Here is a 15,117-nt window from a genome sequence, read left to right on the forward strand (position 1 = left end):
TAAGCATGACGTCAGCACCAAAATTGGGCACGTCAGCTTCAATCCTTCCGTATGGAAAGGCTTCAACAATATATCAAGACCGGAAAATGTCGGTTAGATTTTATACTGAGAGAAAAAAATTACCATCCAAAAAAAGGAACGACTCAACAAAAACTGATCATATTACATGGGGAAACGGGGCAAGTGACATTTTGTCACTTCCACCAAAACATGGCTCGTGGTGGCCCAATAACAAAAAGGTGCAATTGTAGAACCCCAAAAAAAACATTTTAAAAAAGGGTAGGTGCCCTCTAGGCAGATGAACAAGCTAGGGCAAAATCACCTTTGCGGTCTGTGAAGTTCCAATAACAAGGGCAGGAAATTGGCAGATGGATTGGCTCACAGGCGTTCAACATGATAGCAAGAAGACGACGTTTTAGCACAAGCGCCGGCCACCCGAGTCCAGTGACTGGCAGTGTTCCTCCGTTTCGATTCCTGTCGTAGCGTGACGGAAGCAGCCGCCTTTCGGATGCCGCCGTCAAACCCACGCGACATCTGTCCGAGGTGCGCGTGTGTTCAGAGTGGATTTGTCCCGACAACCTTGAATCACGGAAAATACATTTGTGCGCCAAAGCCACTCAAGTCATTTGACTCGGTCAAGTGTGACGCTAACGGAATGCAGCCAATCAGGGAAGCGCCCAGAAACAAAAGCAAAGTATGTCCTGTTCAAGGTTGGGGTTTTTTTTGGGGGGGGGGGGGGGGGGCAATAAAAGTGGGCCCCCGAGATGGCTGCAAGTATTTTCCAGATGAAGTCTTTTCTTTCCAACTTTTCCATCCGACAACACGATCGCCCGCATTTCCTTGGGAACCCCCCGTGTCGCAAGGGCGCCTATCTGGGAGGTTGTCTTCTCGGTTTTTGAGAGGTCGCACAGCCGCGCGTCATTTTAGCCTCAAAGGACGAGGTTGGTGCCGAAACAGAATCTTCGGTGTTCCGCGGTGACCGCATTGAGTGGCACCAAACCGGGTTAACTTTCTGTCTTGGCGCGCGTGCCGCGTCACAGATCAACAATCTCGGAAGGTTGAAAGAATGTTTATGTGTCGAGCGGGCCCAACGGCCGCAAAGGTTTTTGGAATGTGGAAGCGCAATGACAACACGCTCACCTAATGCCGACTACATGAAAATCCACACGGAAGGGCACGAGAGACTTTGGAACCGCAAACCTTCAAAACGTGATTGACGCAGTCCCGCTCGACCGGCACGGGGCGCCGCCGGAGTCGGCCGCATTTGATCGGCGAGCCGAGCCCGAGGATAGTTCCAAAACGGTTGAAATGACGAAGGGACGCCCGACGGTCGCCGACCTTTGCCTCGCGGGTGGCTTACGAAGGAGGCGTGAGCGGCGGCGCGGCCGCATCGTCATCGGGCGCGTCGGCATCAACTAGGTTGCGGTCGCCGCGCGCCGCCGCGTCGTCATCGGGTGCGGCCGCCTCGGCGTCGGGCGCGAGCCGCCCGTCGTCATCGGCCGCATCGGGCGCGACTCGGTCGTCGTCGCCGCGTGAGGCCGCGTCGCCGGGCTCCAAAGCGTCTTGGGGACTTTGCGAAGCGGACTCGGGAGGAGGCGGGGATAACTCCGCGGAGGGAGGCGGGGGCGAAGAGTCCGGCGCCCCGTCGCCCGGCGGCGGATTGCCCTTGTCGACCAAGCGCCATTGTAGGATGCTGGTGTCCTTCCCGCCCGTGGAGATCAGGTGACGGTCGTCGAACAGGAAGCAGACGTTGGTCACGTGACTGCTGTGAGCGCCGTACTTGTGGCTGGGAGCCTGCGGTCCGACGCACGGGGAGAATGGCGTCAGCGGGACGGCGGCGCGCCGGTCGCGGTCGCGGGGCTCACCTTGGCGGTGGCGCACGGGTAAGAGAAGAGGTGAACTTTGCAGAAGTCGTCGGCCAGCGCCAGCACCTTCCTGTTGTGCGAGCGGATCACGGCGTTGATGTCCGTCCCGTCCGAGCCCTCCGGCCACACGCCTGACGCACAAAAAGCTTCAGCGGAAAGCCCGCCGCTCGCTCGGACGCACGTACGACCGGAGCGCACGAACCAAAGACGTGGTATCCCAGCACGCACGTGTACGTGGCCCAGTCGATGTCTTTGCACTCCGAGCGATTTCGGATGTATTTGCAGCCGTTTGGAACGTCCCCTGAATGAGGAGGAGAGGGAGAGGGAGAGGAAGGCCGAGCCGAAACACGCGCGCGCACCCGGAAGAGGTCAAGTGTGACGCGCGCGCGGCAACACGTGCACACTGACAGTAGAGGATCTCGTAGTCGCCGGAGTTGGACATGATGAAGTTGTTGTCGGGCGACCAATCCAAGTGCGTGATGTAACTGGAGTGACCCTGGAAAGACGGAGGACGACTCATCAGTACCTTCAAACGGCCACGGGGGACACTTTCGGAGCCACGGGTGGCCAACGCTGCCCGGCGCGCGGCCGCCGCCTTACTCGCTCGCGTTCCCCCGAAAAGCGCGACTTACCGAGCACTTTCCGTATCGACTGTACTTTCGTCCTTGGTCGGCCACGCTGTACACGTAAATGAAGTTGTCGTGGGATCCCACCGCCAGCAGAGCTCCGTCTGCGCGCGCGCACACACACACACACGCACGCACACAGGTGGACACGCCGCGGCCGTCATATTCTGCGCTTCAAGCGCAAGGCACGGCGCTTCCCACGTGGGCCGGCACGCCTCGCGGCGCGGCGGTGGTCCTGCGCCCCATTCTGGCATTTGCGGTTTTCTTTTGAAATGCAAGTTCCAAATATTCGTGCCTCGGCCAATCATCGCATTCGGTCGTCCACTAAAATCCGTCTCGATTCAATAACGTGGTGACCCAATAGAACGCAGTGCGTTTGTATGGCTCGGGCCCTTTCAGATCAGCCGCGGCCAAGAGAACCCACGATGCCATTCGCGATTCCATCGACGACCGGGGTCGTCATCCGTCGCCCCCACCCGCCCGCGGGGCGGGACACGAGTCACTGACTCCGCCCCCCAGATGTTGTCGCCGGGCCATTTCAGCAAATGGACTCCACCCACCTACAGAGAAGCGCATGACGGACAGCTGCTCGTTGCCGTCCGTGTGGATGGCGACCAGGTCTGCGGTCTCGGCGTCCAGCACGAACCACCTGAGACGCGGGCGCACAGACGCAGACGTCAGCCCCGCCCGCGGGGCCGGCCGGCCCCCGCCCGCCCTCGCCGCGACACTAACTTTCCCGAATGCGTTCCTATGGCCACCACTCGTCCGGCGGGATGGAAGTCGGCGCAGTGGCCGTGTTCCTGCGGGAGGGGCGCAACCGTCAATCGACAACAGAGACGCTCGGCCGGACGCGGCGTCCTCGGGCGAGCGCGACGCGGTCGCCGACCTCCACGCTGCGACTCCAGCGCAGCTTGTGATCGGTGGAATTCCACAGGCACACCAGACGGTCCTGGGCGCACGTCAGGAACAAATCTTTGGACGGGTGCGCCGCCAAGCCCCACAGCTCGTCCGTGTGACCCTGAAGACACCCGCAGCCGTCACCGCGCCGCCGCGCCACGCGCACCCACGCGCGTAACCGGAAAGAAGGCCCGGGTGCCTCGCCGCTGGTTTTGAGCATTTCCGCCGTACCGTGTCCGAGCACGCTACGCTTTCAGGAACAAAACTAACAAAAGCGAGAGCGCGCTTGCTTCTTTCACCGGGGGAGGAAAAACAAAAAAAGCCCCTCCGCCGTTTCTGCTCTTGAGTTAACCAGCAGCAGAACACGGGTTGCCTTGACCAAAAACAAGAACGAAGGAAAAGGAGCCATTTGCGGATGGGGGGACTTGATGCGCATGCGGTTTGGGCTTTTGCGCCACCTCCGGCTGTCTTCCAAACAACCAAAGACCAGACCGACGACAGGCGGAAGTCATCGCTCCGTTTACGGACACGAAGAACGGCGCCTGCCGCGAGCGCTCCGGGAGAACGTCGGCGGTCATTTCTCCCCTCTCTAGCCTGGTCTTTGTCCGCGAGCGGCCACACCGATACTTGCCCGACTTCCGACACGTCGCCGTCAATCCAGGCGAAAAGCCAAGGGGGGGGGGCGCTCGAACCGGCGACGGCGGCCCTTACCTGCACTTCCACCGTGAAGCCGTCGTGGAAGGTCCCTCGGAGGATAAAGTTGCGCGACGTTCCCACCAGAAACTCGTCCCCCTCCCCTTCGGCCACGGCCCGGATGCTTCCGTATTGCTCCGGAACCTTCAGACGCCAACATGCCGTGAAAGGTCACGAGTGACAATTAAGCGTGCGCGTGCGTGCGCGCGCGCTCCACCTCGAGGTCTCGCTCGGCTCGGACGTGGTGGTCCCACAGGATGATCTTGCGGTCTTTTCCTCCTCCGCTCAGCAGGGTGCCGCTTCTCATCCGGCACAGGCAGAACACGCTGCCCTCGTGACCTTTCACCTGACGGCTGATCTGAAACGCTGCGCCGCAAAAGAAGAAAATGAAAATGCCTCGGCAGAAATGAAAAGCAAAACAAAGCGGCACAACCTTTCTTGGCATGTTGTAAAAGTGAGCAAAAAGGCATCGGGTCGGAGCTTCGGCACTCGGCCGGGGGGGGGGGCTCGCCCTCACCTCTTGGTCCTTTCCCAGAAGTCTCGGCGGCACTCCTGGTCCACACCAGCAGGACACCTCCCGAGTCTCCGGTCAGGATGTCTCCGTTGTTTAGGAAGGCCAGACACTGGATGAACTTGGGCTTGTCGTATTTCTGTCCAAGGACATCGGCCGCGCGCAAGCGCAAGACTGGAGTCAAACCTTCCGTGATTCGAACAAAGGCCAAAAACGGCAACCGTCGCAGAGGACCGCGTTTCTTCCGCTCATTGAATTTTCGGCGGCGCGCGCGCGGAGGAGGAAGCTACCCCGAAGATGCCCTGCTTCCGAGCCAGCGAGGTGCCGCTCCAGGCCCAGAAGAAGATGTGAGACTTCCCGCAGGTGATGATGGTGTTGGGGTCGGCGGGGTGGAAGTCCACCACCAGGACCACGTCGGTGGTGGTCTGCAAAGCGCCGCCGCGGGAGACAAAGGTGAGGAAGGACGCAAAAGAGCCTCGGGGGGGGGGGGGGGCGCACCTTGATCTCGGCCATCTTGGACTTCTTCTGCCAGTCCCAGACGGTCAACATGTGGTCGTTGCAGTCGTCCACCACGCTCAGATGCTGGCCCGAGTCCTGAGGCGACGAGAGAGGGGTGAGAACCCGCGCTTCGCGCCACGTCCCGCGGTCGGGAGGGGGCACTCACGGCTTTGGAGAAGGCCAAGGAGCCCACGCCGCGCTCGAAGGTCCCCAAGCCGACGATCTGCAGCGTGGCCAGGCTGACGCTGTCCCAGACGCGCACGTGCGGCGCCACGGCCTGGCCGGCGAAAGCAAACGTTCGGCGAAGGGAAGAGAACGACGGCGACGCAAAGCCGCGGCCGGGATCGTCTTCTGCGAGAGAACGCGTCCTGGCCTAAAAAACATTTCGGGGCTCCGAACGGCGGCCCGAGCCACGCGCGGGACCGACCTTTTCCTTCAAGGTCACGTCTTCCCAATGTCTTTGTGACAAGAAAAAACCTTTCCGATCTTTTGCAACCTTGCCCAAGAGGTGACAAAAAGAAGGCAAACACGCACGCGCCAAAAAACGTGGCTGGGGCGCCGTCTCGAAGAGCATAATTGCTCACTGTCACCAACTCAAGTCAAGGTCAAGGTCAAGAGAAGCCGCCGCGCCGCCGTCTTGAACGACGCGCTTTTCCTTGTTTTCGGAAAACGCGACTCGACTTAGGCCACGGCGCTTCTTTCGACGGAAAGGAAATCTTCGGCGTCGGACAACGATGCATTTGGCCCGCCTTCCTTTTCGCAATTTTGACATTGCGGAGCGCGCGACTCTCTCGCGAGAAGACACGGCCGGCCGGCGCCCTTTTCGTTGGCGAAGCGCGGAGTCGGCTCACCCGCCCGTCTTTGTCCACGCCGGCGATTTGCCCCGTGGCGATGCGGATCCTGTCGGGATGAACGGCCAGACTTGCGGGAGAGACGCGGGGAGCCAAAGAGAGGGAGACGGCTGAGATGAAAGCGGGCCGAGCGCCGGACGGGCGCCGGGCACCTCACCACTTGACGCAGTCCGTGTGCCCCAGGTAGTGCCTCTGGGTCCGTTCGGCGGAGTTGAACAGGACCACCACGGAGGCGATGAAGTACGCCATCTCCCCGGTGGGAAGCAGGCACACGTTGGCGCGGCAGTCTCGCCCGCGGTAGCCGTAGCTGAAGGCCGGTCAAGGAAGAGCTGCCGGCCGGTTGCGCCCCGCGCGCTATCCGTGTCGTCACCTCGCCCGGCCGACGCTCCCGGCTTGCCGTCGCGTCGCGTCAAAATAGCCAGGACTACTTTTTTTTTGGGGGGGGGTTTGTTTTAAAGCTGAAAATGGAAGTGCAAGGATTCAAATGTTTCTCCGCATCATCTTGAGAAGTCGACGGGCCCGCTTTCCTTCCCGACCGCCCCACGGACATTCTCGGCAGCTACGTGACGCGCGTGATCGCGAGGGCGCTCGGGAAACGGGCACGTGTCGCCGAGCGCGCAAAGGATACGCCCATTCCAGCTTCAGCTTCTCAGAAGGAAGTTCTGTGCGGACGTCCTCGTAGTTTTCCACGTTTGAGGGCACAAACATGGTGATGGGGCGCCCCCGCATGAACATCTTGATGTGGTTTCCCTCTGCGCCAGTCCCAACACACACACACACACACACACACACACAGACAGCTTGAGCGTCAAGCAAAGATTGAGGCGCAAATCTCAATGGGGGGGCCCCCCAATACTTGCAACACTGAACATCACTGCCAAAACTGAACCGACGATGGGATGAATTTCAATCGGCGGGTTGCACGCAAATGCGACAGACAAGCGAGGCCAAGCAAACCCAAGTGAGGACGAGGCAGCCACAGAAACACCCGCTCGCGCGTGCCAACCGACGACAGGGAGGGAATGCGAGCGATCGCTCAAGCCGGCCCGCCCGCCCCGGCGCAACATCGCACGGAGCGGGCGGCGGCGGAGAGACGCCGAGCGCGGATGCAGAGAGGGACGGCGAGAGAGCGCCAGAGAGACGAAGACGCAGATCGGCCCACCTCGCAAAACGTTAGCATGCCAGAGGCTCAGCCGGTTAGCCCGCTAGCCGGCCACGCCGCCGCTCGGCACTTACCCGCCTGGCTGTTTTTCTCCCGAGTCGACATTTTGGCCGCTATGAGACAACGACATCGTCACCGAACAAACAAACAACCGACGGCGACGCGCCGCCGCAAGCATGCGCGGCCAACAAAACGTTACGTGACAACCGCGAGGATGATGACGTACGTACTTGCATTTGAATTACCTTGACTCGCCAGCGGCTCTTTGTGCCTGCAAGCCAAACAAACAAAGAGCATCAAAGTGTGCGGGAGCGACGTGACAAGCGGCCGGCGTTTTCAATCAATCGGTCAAACTTTATTTCCGGAGCACTTCTCGCACCTGAAAATGGCCCTGAAGGTGCTGTTGAGTCAAACAAAAAGATCAAAAGAGGACCCCCCCCCCTCTGCCCCCCAACATCCACAGCTCTATATCCCCACAAGCAAGCCTACGCTCGCACCAACAGCCACACGCAAACACGCGCACGAATGACCCCGATAGAAGGTTGCTTGAAAATGCTCCCTCCCGTCTACGTGCGTGCGTTCATCTCGACCAGCGCGCGTCCTAAAAGCGCAGAGCCGGCCGGCCGGGAATGTGAAAAGTGCGAAACCATTTTTGCCGCCCTGCGCTTGAATTCAACAGCTCATTGGGGGGGGGGGGGGGGGCTCCTTGCGCTGTGCACGCTTTGGCCTCCGGGGGCGGCGGAAGACAAGGGGACGGCACAACTCGGGAGTCGCTCTTTGCAGAGGAGAAAGAACAGATGCCAAAGTGGCCGCCGTCTTTGTGGGAATTTCAGATCTTTGAAAAACTAAAAAATGGAAGGAGCACCTCAAACACAGAACAAACAACTCAGAAGAGCGGCGATTGCGCCGCTTTTCTGACGCCCTCCGAGCCGTTTCAAAGGCCGCGGTCCTTCCGACGCGTCGACTCGGAAGACGTCCGGAAAGCGGCTCGCGGGCTGCCGGTAGAGCAAAGCAAAGCCTTCGGCTCATTGGAAGGCATCCTCGGACCAGACGACCTCGAGGTGAGATCAGGGCAAAGGGGCTTCCCCGAGCGGGCCGTCTTTTCCCACGCTCTTCAATAGGATCCGTTTCTCCATTTCCAAGGCGGCCCGGAGGCAATTCAAAGGGCCGCCGCGTCGTTCCCGAGGACACTTGAGCGGCGCGCGGTCGCAGCCGACGCCCAAAACGCCGAGCCCGCGGTCGCGCCCCGAACGATGGGAACGACGACAAAGTCCGCGCCGAACCCACCGTGGCCGTTTTCCAAGAGCGAGCGCTTCTTTTTCCGCCCATCCGACCGTCGGGGACGGGCAAACGCAAAGCGCAACGCGTCGGCCGGCCTTGCGGGCACGTACCTGTCGGCATTTTTCACCACCTTGGCGAGCAGTTTGGAGGTCGACGCCGCTTTGACCAACTTGCTGCGGTTGTCGTCGGACGTGTCCCAGGTGCCGCTGCGGGAAGGCTCCACGCCGGCGGAGCGCCTCGGAGCCCTGACACACACGCACGCACGCACACCTTCGGTGAGGGACGAGAGGAGCGCTCGATCCCGAGGTGCAGACGGGGCCTGCCGGAGCGCCGGCGGCGAGCGTCGCGGCGAGCGTCGGCGACAAGCGTCGGGAAGGATCGCCTCCAAAGACCGGGGTCAGGGTTAGAGAGCAAGCCGGGTTAAGGCGGAGCTGGCTGAAGCGCAACCTGGCCAGCCTCTGACTGGCCTGAGCCCAAAAATAATAAGAAAACAATCAAACGGGGCGCTCGTAGTGCGAGATTTACTCGCAAGCAAACGGCGAGAACTCGGGTCCTCGAGCGAACGGCCGACGAGTGCCCGCGCGCACGCCAGCGGGAGAGACAGCGCGGCAGAGGGGGGGGGGGACATGCGGCCAGTGAGCCCCAAGCGAGCCCAGGTTACGCTCCGACGGCAAGGAGCCCGGGCGGCGCGGAAGGGGAGGAGCCGCAGGGGGAAGGAGGGCGGGGTGCCGTGAGAGGGGGAGGAGTCAGGAAGGTTAGGGGAGGCGCCGGCCGAGCGGCAGCCGAGCTCAGACGAAAAGGGGGCACACCTGTTGGGGGCCGCCTGGCTTTTACTGGCGTCGCCAGGCTGGGCTCTCTGCGGACCCGGGGGATTGTGGGGGTGCGCGGGGGAGGGGGCGGCTTCCTCCCGTCGATGGATCTCCTCCGAGGGACATCGCCGGACGCCCGGCGCCTCCTTTCTGGGATCCGCCGCCGCTCCGCTGCGAAGACGCACGCGCACGGCTGCGGCTTCATTGTGGCCGTCGCGCATGGACCGGACTCGCGCCCGCTCGCGCTTTCCCCTCGCGCCTTCTCACAATTCGACCCCCCCGAACCGAGTTGGCGCAAGCGAACAGCGGTTCGGGACGTGCGCAAAAGAGATCCCGGCCGTGAAACCGAGTCACGGCTGAACGACGGAGGCGAGAGTCGACGGCCGCTCGTCTGGCGCGCCGCTCCCCGACAAGCGGCGGTCATTGGCGGCTTACCTCTTGGCGGCCGAGGAGACGGTTTCCTTCCCGGTGATGGCGGCGGAGTCTCTCTTTCGAGCAGATGTCGCTCCGTTGCCGATGCACGAGTTGGAAGAGGCTCCACCTGAAGGACAAGCGTCACGAGTCGGGAGCAGAAGAAGACGCGCGGAACCGCCTTCGAGCGGCGGTCAAAAGTGCCACCTTCATGCCGGCAAATGCCGTCGGGTTTCCGCCCACCCTCCCCCTCAATGTGCGCGAGTACAAAAATGTTTTCGCGCTCCGACCGCTCCACACGGCGAAGGCGCTCCGCCTGTCCGTCGGACTCCGCGCGGACGCCGGAGCGCCTTCCCGGAGCGAGTCGAGGTACCTCGTGTGGAATTGGACAGATGAAGCAAAGCTAGCTCTACAAGAATGCTTAGACTGCACTGATTGGGGCGTCTTTGAAACTTCAACGGGCACACTGGATGAATACACAGACACTGTAACATCATACATCAGTTTCTGTGAGGACATGTGTGTACCAACGAAGTCCTTCCGCTCCTTCAACAATAACAAGCCATGGTTTACTCCCAAACTCAGGCAACTCAGGAAAGAGAAAGAGGCCGCATTTAGAAGTGGAGATCGGGCACTGTACAAACACGCCCGAAACCAATTGACAAAGGAAATTAACATCGCTAAGAGAAGCTATGCAGAGAGGCTGAAAAACCAGTTCTCTGCTAACGACTCTGCATCTGTATGGAATGGCCTGAAAGCAATCACTAACTATAGAATGCCATCCCCCCAAACAGTGAACAATAAGGGTCTTGCTAATGAACTAAACATGTTTTTCTGCCGATTTGAAAAGGACACCCCCATTTCCCACACACACCCACCTCTACCAGAAACTACTCTATCTACCCCCCCACCCTCTTTTTCTCCACTACAGATCCACGAACAGGACGTGAGACGGCTCTTCAAGCAGCAGAAGATCAAGAAAGCTGCGGGGCCCGACAAAGTGTCCCCCTCCTGCCTGAAAGTCTGCGCTGACCAGCTGGCTCCGGTCTTCACACAAATCTTCAACAGATCTCTGGAGCTGTGTGAGGTCCCATCCTGCTTCAAACAGTCTACCATCATCCCAGTTCCCAAGAAATCGGCAACATCGGAACTGAACGACTATAGGCCTGTCGCCCTGACGTCTGTGGTCATGAAGTCCTTTGAACGCCTTGTGCTGAACCACCTAAAGAACGTCACCGGACCCCTGCTGGACCCTCTCCAGTTTGCCTACCGGGCAAACAGGTCTGTGGAAGACGCGGTCAACATAGGTCTGCACTACATCCTCGAGCACCTCGACAGCACAGGGACCTATGCAAGGATTCTGTTTGTGGATTTCAGCTCTGCGTTCAACACCATCATCCCGGAACTCCTCACCCCCAAACTTCTCCACCTCGGTGTGTCCCCTACGATCTGCCAGTGGATCCTCAGCTTCCTGACGGGACGGACACAACAGGTGAGACTGGGAGCAACAACATCATCAATACGCACCACCAGCACTGGAGCCCCACAGGGATGTGTCCTCTCTCCACTGCTCTTCTCTCTCTACACAAACGATTGCACCTCAACAGATCCAGCTGTCAAACTCATAAAGTTCGCTGACGACACCACGGTCATCGGTCTCATCAAAGACGGCGACGAGTCTGCGTACCGCCAACAAGTGGAGCAGCTGGAGCTCTGGTGCAGCCGACACAACCTCGGGCTGAACACGCTCAAGACTGTAGAGATGATCGTGGACTTCAGGAAACATTCTTCTCCACAGTTGCCCCTCACACTATCCAACTGCCCCGTGTCAACCGTCGAGACCTTCAAGTTCCTGGGAATCACAGTCTCCCAGGACATGAAGTGGGAAGTCAACACCATCTCCATCCTGAAAAGGGCGCGGCAGAGGATGTACTTCCTGAGGCTGCTGAGGAAGCATGGCCTGCCACAGGAGGTGCTACGACAGTTCTACACGGCAGTCATCGAATCAATCCTGTGTTCTTCCATCACGGTTTGGTTTGGGGCCGCCACAAAAAAGGACAAAATCCGACTTCAACGGACAGTTAGGACGGCGGAAAAAATCGTTGGCACCGCCCTACCCACTCTTGAGGACTTGCACACTGCAAGAATCAAGACAAGGGCACGGAAAATCCTCCTGGATCCCCCGCACCCTGCCCACCACCTTTTCCAGCTACTCCCCTCAGGCAGACGCTACAGATCCATGCGCACCAAATCCAGTAGACACTTAAACAGCTTCTTCCCTCTAGCCATTAACTCCTTAAACAGTCACTGACGTAGTCACTCTTCTTGTACTACAAATACTGCTACTGGTTACTCTAAAATGGTTCAATGATTTGTTGTTTACGATGATACTAATGCAGCGTGTTATACCGGAGACAAATTCCTTGTGTGTTCTACATACTTGGCCAATAAAGATGATTCTGATTCTGATTCTGATTCTGATTTGGCGCCATCTCGTGGCGAGCTAACAAAATGCAACCAGCTCAGCTCGAACGCCGCCGCCGCGGACCTCGCGCGTCTCCCTCCGCTTTGCTCAGCAGAGGTGCGAGCGAAGCGTCATCGCGGACAACTTCAACTCTTCGCTCCAGTGACAGAGTCAAGGCGCGCCATTCGGGGCACACGCCGCGGCCAAAGTACCTTTTCCTCCCCGCGGTTTCTTGCCGTCCTCCGAAGACGCCAAACGGCGAAGAACGTCGGCCAGCGCCGCTTTCATCACCGTCACTTCGTCTTCTTGCTGCTGCACACGAAGCTCCAGCGCGCAAAGGCGCTCGTTGACGTCCGACGCGCTGTCGTCTGCCAACGGCACAAAGACGCCACACCCTTTGCCGAAATGCCAAATGAGTCGGGAGAGCGAGAAAAAGCCGGCCGAAGCGCGTCGCGCCGCCCGCGCCGTCGCAAACCCGCCCGACGAGAAACGACAGAAGAAGCCGACGCGCGAGACGACGAGCTCGCGAGCGCGGGCGCCGGGGTTTCGACACCGCTCCGTTTTTTATTCCGTTGAGCGAATGCGGTCGGCTCGAAGGAGTTTTGCGAGCGGCTCGGCGTCGCGCCGCTTCGGGGTAAGCGACGGGCGCCGAGTCAACTCCGATCGCCGTCAAAAGAAAGCCTCCGCGCCGACGTCAAGGGCATTTTTTGGACATGGAGCCCCAAAGCTCACGCGTGTCATTTGTCGACTTTCATTTGGCTTCTGGTTATTCGGCGACCGAGCGGCCGACTCCGAGTTACGGGCTGAACCGGGAAGTGAACGGCTCCGTTCGTTTGCGCACTTTCTGCAACGCCTACTGGAAATGCCGGCAACGGGTGCGCTTCCACCCGCGATCCGCGGCGCATTTGACCAAAAGAGCGGCAAAGCGTCGAAACGGGTGGAACTCCCCTGCCTCTGCTGAAAAAAAAACTAAAACCATTAAGAAGTCTCAAGTAGAAATATTGAGATATGACATCATCATTTACAACTTCCATCTGTGGGATTTCAGTCCACGTTTTCCAGTCGCGCACGTATTTGTGAAGTCCTCTCCGTATTCTGGCCACCTCCCGCCGCACGGACGGAAGTCATTTCATTTGCGCTGTGTGTCGTATGCGCAGAGCATATTTGACGAGGAAGCGCGACTTGACTTGATGGAGTCGCTCCCGCTGTCGGGAAGGGAAAAAAATGGCCGAAGGGCGACGCACCTACAGCGGAGAAAGACGGCTGAAGATTCGCAGCGCGTGGAGAGACCTGACGGATGAAACGAGATTCGAGGAGGGACCGGGCGGAATATACGTCACGAATCGCATGAGAAGGAGCGCCGGATTGAGATGACACGCTCTCCGCTAGGCTTCTCGTCTTACGCGCTTGAATATTTTGTCGTCGGCAGAAGTCAAATTTCAGGATCAACGTGAGGTCGGGCCGGAACGGAAAGAAGATGTCAAACCGATGGAAAAGCTCTTCTCATCTTGCCCGAATTGGACCGGACGGAATTCAAATGTCTTAAAAAGTGTACCGACACCATCTAGCGCCAGGACCGCACACTCCGAGCGGAGGAAACGATAACCGGTTCCGAGCGGCAGGCAGGCAGCCTTAGCGCAAATACCTTCGGGGCCAAAAACTAAATGTCAGGAATGCGCCGACAGTACAACAACGGAGACGTTTGAGTCGGTGTTTATCGAAGGCACCTCGAGCGGCGGCACCTGCCGAGAGGAGTCGCGATGTGATGGCTTCGTGCGGAATTCATTTTTCTTCCCCCTCTCAAAAGCGAGCACTTTTCTTTCCACTTCGGTTGTGCGGTAGTTGGGCCTTTTGCTAGCCACCGCGCAAAATCAAATCCTGTCAGTGACATGCAAAAACACAAGCTACGGCAGTCGTAACATCGACTTGTAGGCTTATGTCAGGACTGCGCGAGGCCGCGAGCAGATCGGATCCATTGGATACGAGACGTCAAGTGTACACATCACGTCAGCTTTCGACGGACGGACGACCGACCAAAAGGTCAAAAGAGCAACTCGTTTGTGCCGACGCTAATCGTGACGTCATCGCCCACGGCGTTTACGACCCGCGACCGGAAGACGCGCTCGTTTTGTTCCACGGCGGCAGCGGGGGGAAGGCCCGCGCGGAGTCTCGGTGACACGTGGAAAGACGCACGCGCTCAGGCCCGCCGATTCCGAGACGCGAGAGCGACCTTTGACCCGCGGACTCACCCAAACTGCCGCCGCCGCCGAACGCGTCCATCTCCGCTCAGGCGACGTCGGAGGCCCGAGGGAGGCCCGGCCTGACCCAGCCTGGCCCGGCGGACCTGCGTTCCGACCGGGAAAAGCGAACGCCGATGCCTTCCGCTTTCCGCTCGGCTCTTTCCGCTCGCGTTTCCAGGGCGGGCGGGCCGCGGTCCTCTGCGTTCTCCGCAACGCGGGGCACGACGAGTCTCTCCCGGAGTCTCGCGCGCGCCGCGGCCGCTGAGGACGCCGAGACGGGAACGAAGGAAGGAAGTAGTCGAGGAAGCGACGAAGCCAAAGTGACGGAACCGAGGGACGGCTACACACGCGCGCTCCCTTCCGTCTCTGCCCGCGCACTTCGAGGGAGGTTGGGGGGCGGGGGGAGCTTCCGCCTCAAAACGGACGTGGCTCGTTCGGCGGCGGCGCCCCCTGTCGGTTGAATTCAAATTACAGTCAAACTGTCGGAGCTGGGCTACGGAATCTGATTTGTGCCAAACAAGAATCGAACAAAAAGGGAAAAAAATCGAGCAAAAGCTTTTTTCAAGTACAGTACAAACAACAAACAAACGATCAAGAAAGACGTCATGAAGTTGAGAGAAATGTGTCACGACGATGCTCTGAATTTACACCATTTTAGTTTGTGCTTCCAGCCTTTTGGCACAAGCGAGAGGGAAGAAATCTCATCTGTGCTATATGTAATTCTGTACAGCACATTTGACAATAAAGTTGTATCGATTCAATTCAAGCCTCGCGGGTGGGCGGGCCTCCGGAGGAATCCGTTGTTCACG

General features: G+C 59.3%; 1 protein-coding gene across 6 annotated transcripts; it reads right to left on the bottom strand.

The window, feature by feature from the left end:
• Window positions 1-87: 87 nt before the first annotated feature.
• eml4 (EMAP like 4) lies at window positions 88-14,791 on the bottom strand. 6 transcript variants are annotated; one of them, XM_086122129.1, is made up of 24 exons: window positions 14,318-14,791; window positions 12,281-12,436; window positions 9,629-9,734; window positions 9,194-9,364; window positions 8,495-8,629; window positions 7,334-7,374; window positions 7,178-7,216; window positions 6,570-6,693; window positions 6,099-6,248; window positions 5,942-6,011; window positions 5,257-5,367; window positions 5,091-5,186; window positions 4,883-5,017; window positions 4,599-4,731; window positions 4,299-4,447; window positions 4,100-4,225; window positions 3,378-3,509; window positions 3,224-3,291; window positions 3,052-3,140; window positions 2,498-2,595; window positions 2,274-2,361; window positions 2,068-2,166; window positions 1,866-1,996; window positions 88-1,794 (listed from the first exon to the last, which is right to left on the bottom strand). In XM_086122129.1, exons 1-24 carry the CDS (start codon window positions 14,346-14,348, stop codon window positions 1,357-1,359), a joined length of 2,916 nt encoding a protein of 971 aa, XP_085978255.1. In that variant the 5' UTR covers window positions 14,349-14,791; the 3' UTR covers window positions 88-1,356. The 6 variants fall into 6 exon arrangements, with proteins under 6 accessions (XP_085978255.1, XP_085978254.1, XP_085978253.1 ...); XM_086122128.1 differs by having other exon boundaries at window positions 7,349-7,374; window positions 12,281-12,463; XM_086122127.1 differs by having other exon boundaries at window positions 12,281-12,463.
• Between the last annotated feature and the right edge of the window lie 326 nt (window positions 14,792-15,117).

Source organism: Hippocampus guttulatus, chromosome 10 (genome assembly GCF_054856545.1).
Source record: "Hippocampus guttulatus isolate MCC_2025c chromosome 10, RoL_Hgut_1.0, whole genome shotgun sequence".
Lineage (NCBI taxonomy): Eukaryota > Metazoa > Chordata > Actinopteri > Syngnathiformes > Syngnathidae > Hippocampus > Hippocampus guttulatus.